The sequence below is a fragment of the Nomascus leucogenys genome, chromosome 11, assembly GCF_006542625.1.
Source record: "Nomascus leucogenys isolate Asia chromosome 11, Asia_NLE_v1, whole genome shotgun sequence".
Classification (NCBI taxonomy): domain Eukaryota; kingdom Metazoa; phylum Chordata; class Mammalia; order Primates; family Hylobatidae; genus Nomascus; species Nomascus leucogenys.
In genome coordinates, this window is record NC_044391.1 from 100,187,303 (window position 1) to 100,201,713 (window position 14,411).

Here is a 14,411-nt window from a genome sequence, read left to right on the forward strand (position 1 = left end):
TTGGCTAATGCTACAAAGGGGTCAAGTGAGAAGGAGTTAGAGTTGGCCTGTAAGATCATGGTGACACCGCAAAGGACCATTGCAGTGGGAATGGAAAATCAGAGTACAGTGGGCTGAGGAATGAATGGGAAATGGAGACCTGAAGGGAACAATTCTACCTGCAGAATGCTAAGGACAGGAGAAGAGAGGAGAAAGGTTGCTAACAGAAGGGATTAAAAGTAAACAGAAGGTTGCTGCTGCTATTTTTATTTATATAGAAGAGACTTGAGCACAGTTTTTGATTGATGTGAAAAGGTGATGAAATCCAGAAAACAGGATGAGGAATCAAACTTGGACAAAAGAAAGGGTATCTATCATTTTGAAATAAGAAGAAATGAGTTAGGGGTAGACTAGAGGAGGAGGCAAAAAACTGGCAGGATCACAGAGAGCTTCTGTCCTCTAAAGTGATCAAAGCAAGAGCTAGAAAAGCCTACAGAGCTAGTGATTTCAGAGAGCAGAACAAGAAAACCAACAAGGATTGATTATTGGGTAAATGGACTAAGCTGACAGACGAGTAGTACGGTTGAAAGCATATTTACATTTGAAAATCATTTTATTTTGCCTCATTTGTTGGTTGAATTATTCTTCATGAGAATCTTTTAAGGTAACCTGGTATCTGGATCTAAAAGACTATCTCGGGAGAACGATCAAGGAAAACAAAGTTTTGCTTATTTACACAAGGTCCTACAGCAAGTTACTGTCAAGGCAGTAACAACAGTAAGACCATCTCATTCTGCTCATTTGAGACCCAAACACTTCTAAATAATAGCAACCTATTTCAATCAACCAGCATTTATTAAGATAACATATGCAAGTCTCACAATCCTGCAGAGGAAGTACAATGACCCCTACTTTACAGATATTGAATAAAGAGAGATTCAGTGTCTTGCCTAAAGTAACTGAGCCAAGATTCTAGCCCAAAGCTGTTAGATTCCAAAGCATATATGCCACGTGTAAAGCACATGCATTAAAACCAAATCTGAAGTGTGTTTTGGCCATTCTCAGTCCACCCCAAGTCTGTTTGGAAAAAAATCAGATAGGAGAATTTTGAATACATGAAAATTAGCTGAGATTTAATTCACTGATCCAAACCTGGGTGATCAATATTAAAATGTAAGTGCCAAAATCGGTGCTTTAAATTTTGGGAAAAATCTAATAGCATTCTCTTCATTATGAATTATGAATTAAGACCACTACGATCAGCATCCTAATTCTAAAACTACTCTTTCACCTGTGTTCTCTTTCTCTAATCAATCTAATTAACATGGTAGGTTGTTATTTGGCTACTAAATATTACAAATAGAAAACCATGTTTATGACAAATTTTATAAATGTACTTTGAGTAAGCAGATCCTGTCAAATATATACATGCAAATTAGCAAATAAACTGGTGACTTTAAACTGTGGATGCCTTAGCAAAATTCACCCATGGTTTTTGCTTTTTTTTATTTCTGTTAATAACCTTCCCTGCTAAAGCAATTCTTCCTCTGGGCATTTATGCTGATGAAACAGTGGTATGTTACCCCATGCCAGTCTTGCCCTAAGTAACCTGAAGCCTGCAGATAGACTTTAATAAAATGAAAATACGTTTCTCCTCCAAAGATTGGATTTTAAATTAAGTTATACCCAAAGCCCTAATTTTAAGAATATAAAATTCGATGGCTTCATTAAAAATAAAACAACAGCTGATGATGTTTTGAAGCCAACTGACCAGTTTTAAAAAGTCCTTGGAATAAAACTAAATCTGTGATGACTGCAGATACACATGGGTCACTGCTAAGGTAGCCCCAGCTTGGGAACACTGGGATGTCAGGAAAAAACGCCAGCGAGCTTAAAGGGAAGTATTTATTGGGCAGTTTCCACTGCGTGTCCTGGATTACTGGAACATGATACAGTCCGGCTCTAGTGTAACCACCATTGTTTACAATACCCGAGGCAATTTGAAACTCCACGATTTCAACAATGGCATCAACTGACTAAAAAGTTTTGAGTAATGTAATCACAGTGATTTATCACTTCACACAAATGTGTTTCTAGCTCATAAACAGGCTACCCGTGACCCATTTTATCTCACAAATAACTGAAATAATGAAGGTACAGCTTGGTAATGCTCTGTATTAAAAATTAGAAAGTAAGTTTTTAGTCTTGACATAAAATTTTACATCCATCATCTCATTTAATCCTAAACCACTTTGTTTTATTAGTCTACAATCATTGGCATTCTACTTATTCCTGCGCTTGGTAAACCTTACTCATTGGTCTTATGCTTCTCTTTTTTGTGTGTTTTTTGTTGTTGTTGTCTTTGTTTGCTGGAATGCAGTGGCATGATCATAGCTTACTGCTGCCTCAATCTCCCAGGCTCAAGTGAGCCTCCTGTCTCAGCCTCATGAGTAGCTGGGACTACAAGTGTCTGCCACTATGCCCAGCTAATTTCCTTGTATTTTTGTAGAGACAGAGTCTTGTTATGCTGTCCAGGCTGGCCTTGAACTCCTGAACGCAAGCAATCTTCCCGCCTCAGCCTCCCAAAGTGCTGGGATTATAGGTGTGAGGCACCACACCTGGCCTGGTCTTAGCCCTGTCTTCAGTAATCTTTCTTTTATTACTGCTTATTCATGTACACCCTCTGATGCATCTTTTAGGCTAACATTTCTATGCTTTCCTTCTTTGGTAGCTCACCCACTTCTAGAGTTATGTTCACACTCTGTTTATTATTCTGATCTACACTTTGCACTATACACTCTCATCTTGACCATTTCTATCTTATTGAAATCCAGATTACACTTGTAAGATTACCTTTCTTCTATGTTACCCTAAAGTAATTGCTCTGTATTTTTACACATGAACTGCTTTGCCATAGTTCTCTGTTAAAATCTTCTCTCTTTAAGAGTTACCAATAACATCAGTCTCATTCGAATCTTTGCTTCTAAAGTCTTAGCAATATACTTTATTATACCCAAACTTTTCATTTTCTGTAAGCTTCTACTTTCTGATTACTTGTTTGCCTCTTTTCTTTCCCATGTTTTTACCCTGTTTTACTTTTCTTTCCCATGTTTTCTCTTTTCTTTCCCATGTTTTACCCTGGTTTTTAGCTGCTTAAATTGTCCCATTACATCCTGTTCTCCTTTAACCTTTCCACTTAAAAATTCTGATTTTTGAGAAATTTACCTAAATTGTATTTCCCTTTTCTTATATTTTCTAATTTATTTATTCACTGTGTCATTGAGGAAACTGAAATTAAGTATAATTACTGATCTTGTCAACCAAAAAGTTTAGAACAAACACGCAAAAATGTAAAATAAAAGAAAAAAACAAATGTTGATTCTGCTTTTCTAGTTTTAGCCTTATAATCCAAAGACCTTGCATCAAACTGAATCTTCTCTATGTATCATCAGTAGCACCTTTCAAAGTCCATGAAGTCAAAAAGTTTTATTAGGAGAAAAAAAGAAATAAGGTATATGTATAATCCACACACATGTTAAAATTACATACTGCCCAAGAGTTTTCCCTCATAAAAGTAAACAACTCTTCCTTAAAAGGGAATTACAGGCTGGGTGTGGTAGGTCACTCACGCCTGTAATCCCAGCACTTTGGGAGGCTGAATCTAGCCAACATGGCGAACCTCCATCTCTACCAAAAATACAAAAATTAGCTGGGTGTGCTGGTGTGTGCCTGTAGTCCCAGCTACTCGAGAGGCTGAGGCATGAGAATCACTTGAACCCGGAGACAGGGGCTGCAGTGAGCCAAGATCGCACCACTGCACTCCAGCCTGGGCAACAGAGCGAGACTCTGTCTCAAAAAAAAAAAAAAAAAAGATAATTATATATGTATATAGCATACAAGTGGGTTTGCCCCCAAGTTAATGATTTGTTAGGGGCTTCATACGGTTAATAATTAAACCTTTAGAACCCTGGCTTCTTTTTTCAAAGTGAGTCTTAGGCTATAAAACTGAACATTCCATAGGAATAAATGAAGAAAGCTAATAGAGTCTTGGAGTTGAGATTAATCATCCTAACAGACTCTGCTTGAATGGTAAAGACAGGCAAAGGAAGACCCTGTATCAAACAACTGTACAGGACAGCCAGGTGATGACAGTAGATACTGGGGAAAGAGGGAAAATGTAAAAATAAAACCAGAAGAGGCCTTTAGGAACCAATGATGACATATGTCAAGAGCTGCTAGATATAATTAACTCAACTCTGCACCTGAGGGCAAAACAAAACCACATAATGGGAACTTAAAGAAGGCAACATATTATGTCTTCCCCTAAAAACCAGAGAAAACAATTGACCATCAAAATACTTCCGACATACAATCAAAAAGCAACACGATAATCCGTCTTTGGGATCAAAACAAAACAGAAAAGACTTAACACCCACAGTAAACAAAAACTTTCAGTTGGAGAAAGTTATAGTGCACAACAGAAGAAATACCTGTGTAACAGTCTTCTACCACACTCTCTTATTACTAGAGATTTTCATGCAGATAATAAATAATCAAATCAATGATGACCCGGGAAGACATCATTCAGTGGGTTTTGTCCTTGATTATTTCCCAGGTCTCTTTTCTCCAAAAAAGGAAATTATTTAACTTTATATATACAAATGTCTAGAATAAAAAGAAATATTGTACCCTCTCTTGCTAGCCAAAGTTTAATTTTCCATTTGTTCTTAGGTAATATTATCCTTTAAAATGGTCCTTTCCACTAGCTATTCAACATGGAGGGGAAAGCTTTAAATCTTAAAACCCAGTATTAGTTTACACTAATGGGCTAAAATAAATCAGAGTATGTTTATTATGAACGAAGGACAGGGCTCAATATTGCAATGTCATTTGATTCTCACCACAAAAAGATACCTGTGTTTTCCTTACCAGTGATAGGATATATAAGAGTTAGAAGTCAAAAATAGAAAGCATAAGAGTCATGCACAGAGGTCACCTCGAAATGATGCAAATTAGATTAGCTTCTAAACAATTTTACACTGAATTGAGTTCGGTACATCATGGGTTTTTTTGTTTGTCTGAGACAAAGTCTCGATCTGTCACCCAGGCTGGTAAATCGTGGTTTAAATACTTGTTCTTCTTAAGACTACAGGTTCAAATGCCAGCATAGATAATTTACATTTGCCTACAAAGACTGGTAAGCTATCGCATGCCACACAGCTTAGTGTAACAGGTTGAGATCCATTCTACAAAAAGTGATACTTATTTTTAAAGTAAAAACATAAGGCTTTTAATCAAACAAATTCATACTTAGTTGTTCTCTAAGCCATCTTGATATTCCAGGCACAGTCATATCCGGAGAGACAACTGCTAAATAGCCAGAGCCCTGAAATGTTCACCCCACTAAATGCCTGGTTTTCTTTTCTCCCTTTACCTGATAATGAGCCTGGGCTTGCTGTGCAGAGTTCAAGGTGACATTGCAGAGTTTGCAGTACAGGGGCTTACATAGCTCCTCCAGGGTACAGTCTTGCTCCCCTCCCTTCGATAACTCTTCTTCCCCTGCAAGAGGCAAGGAAGCCTCCTGCCCAAAAGGCTTCTGTGGTGGAAGCTGCAAGGTTCCTGTAGACCTGGTGGCCACTGACATAGGAGGCGAGGGTGAGGGCTGCTTAGGTGGAGGAAGCACGGCGTGTTGCAAGAGGATCATTGGGTAGGAAAGCCTTGGGCATAATCCAGTGGGTGATGAGAAGCAAGGTCTTCAAATCTGAATCAACAGCAAAAAAACAGAAACAAAAAACTCACTTGAAAATGAGACTTCAGCAAGATAACATGTAAATGACAACATAATCTGACCCTTTCTTCTACTTCTCCAAACCCATCTTTGGGACTTCTTTCCTTTGGCCTCATTTAGCAGACTTCCCTTGCCTGTTAATTCATGTTAACACGGTGCTCTTCCACTGAGAATGGCTTTATAGATTTGGCTTCATTTTGCTTGGCACAGTTCCAACTGCTATCCCTCTGGCCCATGAACATTAATAGCATTGCATCCATGGCTAAATCTAAAAGTCACATGGCTGAAATGGACATCAAATGTCACCTAGTCCAGACCCCTTCCCTCAGGCACACTTACACTTAAACACTCTTAATGATAATCACGCACAGACAAAAACACCACGAGCTGTCCAGGTGTGGTGGCTTATGCCTGTAATCCCAGCATTTGGGGAGGCCAAGGTGGGTGGATCACCTGAGGTCAGGAGTTTGAGACCAGCCTGTTCGAGGCAACATAGTGAAACCCCGTCTCTACTAAAAATACAAAAATTAGCCAGGTGTGGTGGCGAGCGCCTGTAATCCCAGCTACTCAGGAGGCTGAGGCAGGAGAATCGCTTGAACCGGGGAGGCAGAGGTGGTAGTGAGCTGAGATCGTGCCATTGCACTCCAGCCTGGGTGACAGAGCAAGACTGTGACTCAAAAAAAAAAAAAAAAAAGACCACCAGCTAAAAATCTTAGCAAACATATCTTCCAACCAACCAATGTCAAAAAGAGTGAATAAAAGAATATCACCTTGCAGAATCCTTAAAGCACTTACAGAAATAGCTAAAATTTCAAGGAACTCTAGGAATAGCCTAAAGTATGACAGAAATAAATAAAATATGTTCCTTCTAATCAACTAGCAATATTTAAGTAGTTGAGCAAATTTATAGCAGAGGTGGCAAACAGCCTGTGGGCCGCATACAGCCACAGATGTGCTGTTTGGAATATACAGTTTCGTTTTCATTTTTTTAAGTCGAATTAGTTGTTAGCATTTAAAATTCAAGAGATTCGTGGCTTCTCTTGAAAAAGGATGATCTGGCATCACTTGGCCCACATTCCTATATGGGACGCAATTAGCTAGTTAGTGCTCAGAGGCACTGTGCCCTCTAGCCAGGCCTGCCTTCTCTGGGACACCCCAGTCCCCACTCAGCTGCTGCCTGTACTTGTTACTTGCCTGTTCTCTGTGAGCTCTTGAGTTTACGGCCCTGCCTCATACAGCCTTAGATTATATTCATCAGTCCCTGTAAAATGCAAATTTTTCCTCCTTCTCTAGGTAAATTACCTACACAAAATAAGGTATCAAGGAAATGTCCAGTGGAGTAATGGATCACACCACCATAAGCCACAGTATAATTCCAGTTCCTCAGTCTTGAGGCTATTTCCCTCCTCCTTCTTAACAAATAACTGATAGTCTCTATTATAATTCCCTCAGAAAAGACCCAAAATGTTCCTCTCCCTCTTCAATCTTTATCCATAATGTCTCCTGCCTCCCCCCCGAGATGGCGTCGTCTAACCCTGAGTGTCTCAAAATGAACCACAGTACACCCTTTGAGTTCCCAAGATTCTAATTAACCCAAATTAGAATCCTTATTTCAAAATCCACAATTCCCTCCACTCTCTCAATACAGTATTATTAAAACCTCTTCTCTTGGTCAATAGAACATGGCTATTTTAAGCTGCTGAAATTTTCCATCTGCAATGGAAATGTGTACATTAAGGCAATAATAGAATTACTAAAATGAATCAAGTAAATTTTGAAAAGTTAAAGTCTATTTTACCACATTTGATAACTACACAGCACCTGAAAATCAAGTAACAACTTTCATACGAAATTTGGGGTGGGGAGGCAACAAAGGAAATCAGCGTGATGGGAAAATAATGTAGTTAAGGGCAAAGTGCATAAGTATTAGTCACAGAATTTAACAATACTTCTCATTAATCACAAAATTCAGAAAAATGATAGTATTATTTAATTTTTAAGCAGAAGTGTACTGCCCATATCTCTGGGAACATAAAGAAAAGCAATATAGAGTTTTAACATTTAAAAAGTCAGGTTCTCTGTAATGGTATTATTTCTCTTAATTGAATCAAGCAAAGATAATCCAGAAAGCAAAAACAGATATGGTCATTTTAGAAAACGGAACTAAGTAGACAAAGAACAGCTTTTTAAAAAGTGTAACTACCTAATAATAATACTTCATAATGTTAAAAAGCTACTGATGTCAAATTGCCACAAACATTCTGCTAGTTCATTAGTGAAAAGGTGGAGGGGGGGTGTCAAAACCTCTGGATAAAGGAAATCAGCAATATAAACAGAAAATAAAATGCTACCAATTGCCTAGGCATGTCTGGACTTGTTTTATGAAAGCTCACTTTCACTTGAGGAAATTCTAGCATGTGTCTCCCCCAGTGTTATCTACAGGTTTCCCTCAAAATAAAGATCCTTCTCAAAGCACAGAGGTACAAAAGGCCTCCTACCAGAGGTGATAAAGTTACCTGATTTAAAGAAAAAATTCTTGCCAAACACAGATTTACCCATTATCGCATTTGATCTTTACAATTTTTAAAAAGTGGCTTGATATCCCAAATTTATTTCTTGTTACATTTAACAATCAACACAATGTCGACTCCTCAAAAAAATCTATATATGACAATTGCATCAAATATTAGTACATTTGCAAACAAAAATTAGCATAAAATATAAATCTTAAAATGAATAAAACCAAGTCTTCAGTGAATGCATGAATGATGGAATACAGAGACCCAAAATATGCAACTCAGATCTGTTCAACTGTTGCAGTGGTTTAAAAGGGACTAATTTGAAGACTGGCATAAATATTCTTCAAATCTTAAAAACCAGTCACTTTGATGCTTGCAATGGCATAAATGAAGGATTTATGCTGGTTAATGTCCTGGTTTGGAAAGGAGCTAAGACGACATTAAAGAAAATCAAAGCTTCACAAGGTACCCTGTTTAAAGAAAATTAATTATCATAGCATACTTAGTTTTAATGACTGGACTGGGGCCTACTCTTCACATACTGTGTTAAAGACAATCTGTTGTCTCATTTGGAGAAATCTACAGAGGAAAGAGAATAGAATAAAGGAACAGGTTAGCAGCACCTCAGCAAACTAGGTAAGTCTGTAATTGGGAATTCTGGAAATGAGGGAAAGGCAGCAAGCATTACTCAAAGGTCATCAGAACGCAGCAAGAAGGAATGAGAGGGAGAAAAGTAAAAAAAATAATAATAATAATCACTTGAGGCAAGGTATATCCTATAAAGAAGGCTCAAAAGAACGCAGAAAACTGGGGAAGAGGCCTTGGTGAATTGGCGAATGTTTTTCAGTCTCCGCTGTGACGGTTCCTAATCCTAGAGAACTGTTTACAGATTTGAATAAACGCTACAGACAGTTCAGCGTCGCCCACATCCACCTTACATTCCTAAGATGTGCATGCATACACACGAACCCACACACGCACCTCAACCCGGTAAGGATGCCATCACGAAGGATGGAATCCCCCGACTCCCACGGGGCGGGGGCAATTGAGAGGGCCAAGGCAGCTGCAGGCACAGATGATCCACCTGGTCCACGTGAAATGCCTGAAACGAGCAAACTGATAAATAGAAGCAGCGCAAGCCCTATCACGTGGAGGGCAGTTGGAAAGAGCATCGGAAAGGAACCGCTAGTCCCCTGCGCTCCGGGGGCTCGTCCTGAAAGCCCCGCGGCTCCCAATCGCCCGCACTTACCGGAACACCCGGGACGCGCCGGCAGTCTCGGCGCCGCGTCCGCCCGGGACGCCCGCGACGCCAGCCCTGCGCGCCCGGCTCGTCCCAGCTCGACCCAGCCTCTTCTCGGAGCAACTTTCTTCGCTGGCCGCCGCCGAGCCCCCTCCGCAGCCGAAGGCTGACTGTCAAAAGTCAGTCCAACCCGACCCACAGGGAAACAGCTGCAGGAAGTGACTGCGGAACCGGGAGGCGGTGGAGGAGGAGACTGAGGGCGCCGGCTCGGCGTCGCCACTGCGCATGTGCCTGGCGGAGCAGGCCCGGCAGCGGTGGCAGTGGCAGCAGTGGCGGCTCCCGCATCCCCGGCGGGCGGCGCGTGGGTCAGGTGCCGTGGCCGCGAGCGCAGGGGCGCGGGGTTAGGCCGGCTTGGGGAACAAAGGCACGAGTGAGAGGCGGAAGGCTCCCACCACCAATCTCAGCAGACAGCCCCGAAGAGCTGTTCAGCAGATGAGCTGGAAAGTTAATCCTTAGTAGAAGCCTGGGCAGAGCTTTTGCAACTTTCATCTCCAGTCATTGGGATCCAAACATTGTTCATTCTATTCCTCCCTTAGCCTGCTGGTTGGCGGTTAAGGCGGCTGAGTGGATCCTTTAAACTGCTGCGACAGAACCTTTAAACTGCTGCTCTCCCCACTTCCGCCCCAGGATGGAGGAAGAAGAGCGTGGCTGCCTGCCCAGTAGTGGCCTCCCTCACACAAAATGCCCCCACCCACCCACACACACACTTCCCCTCCCCTACACGAAAGTGAGCAGGAGCTAGAGGAGACTTTCTCCTGACCCCCAGAGGCTCACCTGCAAGACAGGAAGGACCAGGAAAAGAGTGGCCAACGCTAGGATGTCACATCCTTCATAACCAACCTGGACATCCTCAGGGTTAACATTGAGTGATGAGCTGAGGAAATTCCGGCTCTAGACTTTTAGCGTAAATTAACCTGTATGAAGATCTGCTGGGGTATTATTTTTGTGTGTGGCAAACGATAACAAATTTACTACTTTAAGAGTACAGGCCGGGCGCGGTGGCTCACGCCTGTAATCCCAGCACTTTGGGAGGCCGAGGCAGGTGGATCACGGGGCCAGGAGATCGAGATCATCCTGGCTAACACGGTGAAACCCCCGTCCCTACTAAAAATACAAAAATATTAGCCGGGCATGGTGGCGGGCCCCTGTAGTCCCAGCTACTCGGGAGGCTGAGGCAGGAGAATGGCGTGAACCCGGGAGGTAGAGCTTGCAGTGAGCCGAGATCGCGCCACTGCACTCCAGCCTGGGTGACAAAGCAAGACCCTGTCTCAAAAAAAAAAAGAGTACAGTTCAGTGGCATTAACTACATTCGCATTATTGTGTGGTTATTTTTTAAAACACGAATTAAAATGCCAAGGAGATCTAAGTATAGTAAGATGTGCCCTAGTAATAGGGAAACAACTGCAGGAAATTAAGGCTGTTTCTTTGGCTGAAAAATGCACCAATACAATACCAACAACAGCAAACCATAAAAGACTTCGTAAGTAAAATGATTGTTTAACAAACATATACACACAGTGTACACCAGCCATTTGGGGAGAGTAATCCATCACCTGAATTGTTTTTCCAGCTGTATATGTACATTTACTTTATGTGTCACTATTTTAAAGGGCTATATTGTTTCTAAAATAATAAATGCTGCTAAAATCCACTCTCCAGCCCCTTTTCTATATGGTCTTTAGCCAGTCTTAGAACTTCACAGTCCACACTCCTTATCTAGGACCACAACTAGGCCTTGGGGAGCCTTTCCGATCTGACCTTCCACCAGTCTCCTCTCCTCATTTCACTCACACCCCCATCCATGCCCCTTAATTTCCTGCCTCTGTAATTTAGCTCTGTCTGCATCTTGAATGCAAAATGCTTTCTCTCCCCTCCCCTTGAATTGTCAAATCCTACCTATCCTTCCAGGCCTCTTCTTTCATGAGCTCCCACAGCACTTTTCTCTGCACACCTTGACGACACACTATTTGTTGTCCCACATTATAATTACTTAAGAGATATTTCCTCTGCCCTATAAATACCTTGAGTCCAGGAAGGATAAATGTCTTGGAGTTTTCAAGTTCTATGGTTGATAGTTTGATGTATTCTTGTCCATCAGGATAAAAATCTGAACAATTCCATGTTCTCTGCTCACATACTCTTCTCAGACAGCTAGGGCATTTCCTTCCCTGCCTCGGGGAGAAAGAAAAGGCAAATCTGATGCTTGCGTAATAGACATTTGAAGCTCATGGCAGTGACAGTAGTCTCATAAGTCAGAGTTTGTAGTTTAGAATTAGCTGGACTTCATGAGTTTCAGCACATGAGGTGAAAGGAAAACAAGCCACAAACAATATATTCATCACTTTTGCTGTTGAAAAAAAAAAAATCACAATGGCTGATGGCCACACAGGTTTATTTCTTATTTGTATTACATGCTGGGTCAGCTGAGGTTCTGCTCCATGGGTCTCCTCAATCCAGTGCCCAAGCTGAAGAAGCTGCCCCTATGTGGGACTTGGCAATTCTCAAGGTAGATGGGAAGAGCCAGAAAGCTGTTAGAAACTTGTGAAGCCTCTTAAAGCTGCTTCTCCAATGTCTCATGACATGTCTACTCAAATCCCATTGGCCAAAGCCTTTCATATGGCCAAACCCCAAGTAAGTGGAGAAGTCTACTTCTTTCATAGGCAAATCACATGGCAATGGGCATGGATTGTAATTTTTTTGGAGTGGGGGTTGTGTGGTTAATTGTAAACAATAATGCAATCTGCCACAAAGATGGGGGAACCACTTTTCTCTCCCTAGAGATATTGGTGTATGTCCCAAAGAAAGGCCTATAAATCCCCACCCACCCACCAGCCACACACACCCAGTCCTTGGGATTCCTTTGAAAGAAACTGTGGAGCTAGAAATAATGCAGTTCCCACATGTGTTTGAAGATCTAGAGATTGGGGGCATCTGAGCTCTATTTCCAGTGGGGATCAGAAAAGCAATCAAGGTCTAGGGTTTCCCCTCAATAAGTCAAAAGAGAGTAGGATGTTAGCCCGAACTGTTTGAGCCAGAGGGATGCCCCTAAACCTTTTTTTTTTTTTTTTTTTTTTTTTTTTTTTTTTTTTTTTTTTTTTTTTTTAGCATTTATGGCATTAGAGACTATTCAGAGGAGCTGACAGAGAGCTGTAGGGGGCTGATGAGCCTACAGGTCGGAAAGAGGAAGGACAGAACTGAATTAACAGATCACTGATCTGATAGCAGAGAAAAAATAGACATCGCCTATTGAGGCCAAAGCCAAGGGGTGTTTGCACTGATGTCTACTTCCTCTTGCCACCTGCCTCCCCACTCTACCCAACCCCACCCCAAATTTTAGGGTAATCCTCAGAAAAATAAGGGGAAGCAGATCATTTTGAAGTGATTACGTATTAGCCAGAAATGACTTGGAGACAGGAGAGATTTGTGGGTAATAGAAGTACATGTAGAATTGACTAATTTTTTTCTCTCTTTAAAAAGAACAGGATCTCAACATTGAGACTAATTTTAGTTATTTTTTTCAAAGAAATGTTTTTATATGCTGACTTTCATGACCTGATATAGTATAACCAGTACATTTGGATGACCATAGTTGATTGCATAAATGTATGAATGAATGAGGAATTTATTTTCTCCATTCTGTAATAGGCATTATAGTGCCTGACAATGTACTTCACTGCAATGTTTCCTTTTTTAATGTAACTATTATGTGGGAAACTCTATGAATTTATCAGAAAGGAACTCTCACATTAAAATAAGGATAATTATTTTTCATTATGCTAGATCCTATATTGAGAAAATCTACATTTGTATTTATTTACCAAGAAGATTGTCCTAACACACTTAACTTTTGGTGGCATGGCTTGAGTTTTTGGGAATCTATCCAGAAAGCTACATGATGTACTCACAATCAGAAGGAGAGAAACACTCATCCCTCTCCATGGACTGATACAATTTGTCAGGTCAGATCCTCTCTTGTATGGGAATTTGTGTCATCCTTTGAGACTCCACATACCCTTTCTTTCATATCACATAATGTCTTCCAGACCGACATCTTTCTTTAAATGATCAGAGAATGCCTCCAACATTCATCGTCTCTCATAATAACCTCTGCTTTTCAACACAATCCTTCCTTACAATCAGAGTAAAGCAATACAAAAATCTCAAATCCAGCAAAATAGCCTCTCGTGCATTTTAATAATATTGTAACATTTTTTAACCTAAAAATAAAATATGAAGAAATAGCGGAAACATGGCAACAGCAGTCACAAATTTTTTTTCCCTGAATTCCCTTAATTTTAAAAATGGACCTTGAGAAGAATGTGTATTCTGAAAAAAAAGGGGGGGGCGCGCAAAATAGATAGCAAAACCAAAGGCCTATAGCCAACTATAACAAAATATAGGAGGGAGTGGGGACAAACCACCAATAGCTACAAGACCTGTGTGGCATCAACAGGAGAAAGTAGAGAGAAACAACAGGGCAACTGACAGAAGAAAACCAAGGTGCTCTCAGCCCTCCATATCCACTGGGTTCTGCATCCACAACTATGGATCAAAAATATTTTTTTAATTTAAAAATAATATAAACATGATATACAGAGCATTTACATTGTATTAGGTATTACAGCAATCTAGAGATGATTTGAAGTTTACTGGAGGATATACATATGTTATATACAAATACTATGACATTTTATATCAAGGCAGCTGCAGATTTGGGTATGCTGGGTCTGAAGGGTCCTGAAACCAATCCCCCACATACTGAGGGACAGCTGTAGCTGATGGGACTCACTGGAAAGCTCAGAGAGCCAATTTGAGAACAGTAACT

General features: G+C 40.8%; 1 protein-coding gene across 3 annotated transcripts in view; it reads right to left on the reverse strand.

The window, feature by feature from the left end:
- Window positions 1-9,809, reverse strand: part of ZMAT3 (zinc finger matrin-type 3) — a 52,032-nt gene extending 42,223 nt beyond the window's left edge. For 2 of the 3 annotated variants that reach the window (XM_030822845.1, XM_012510812.2), the window contains exons 1-2: window positions 9,536-9,809; window positions 5,414-5,740 (exon numbers count right to left, since the gene is read on the reverse strand). In XM_030822845.1, the coding sequence (XP_030678705.1) occupies window positions 5,414-5,683 (270 nt within the window). In that variant the 5' untranslated portion in view covers window positions 5,684-5,740; window positions 9,536-9,809. Of the gene's footprint in view, window positions 1-5,413; window positions 5,741-9,267; window positions 9,387-9,535 lie in introns of those variants that run through there. The other variant, XM_030822844.1, reaches the window with a different exon arrangement.
- Between the last annotated feature and the right edge of the window lie 4,602 nt (window positions 9,810-14,411).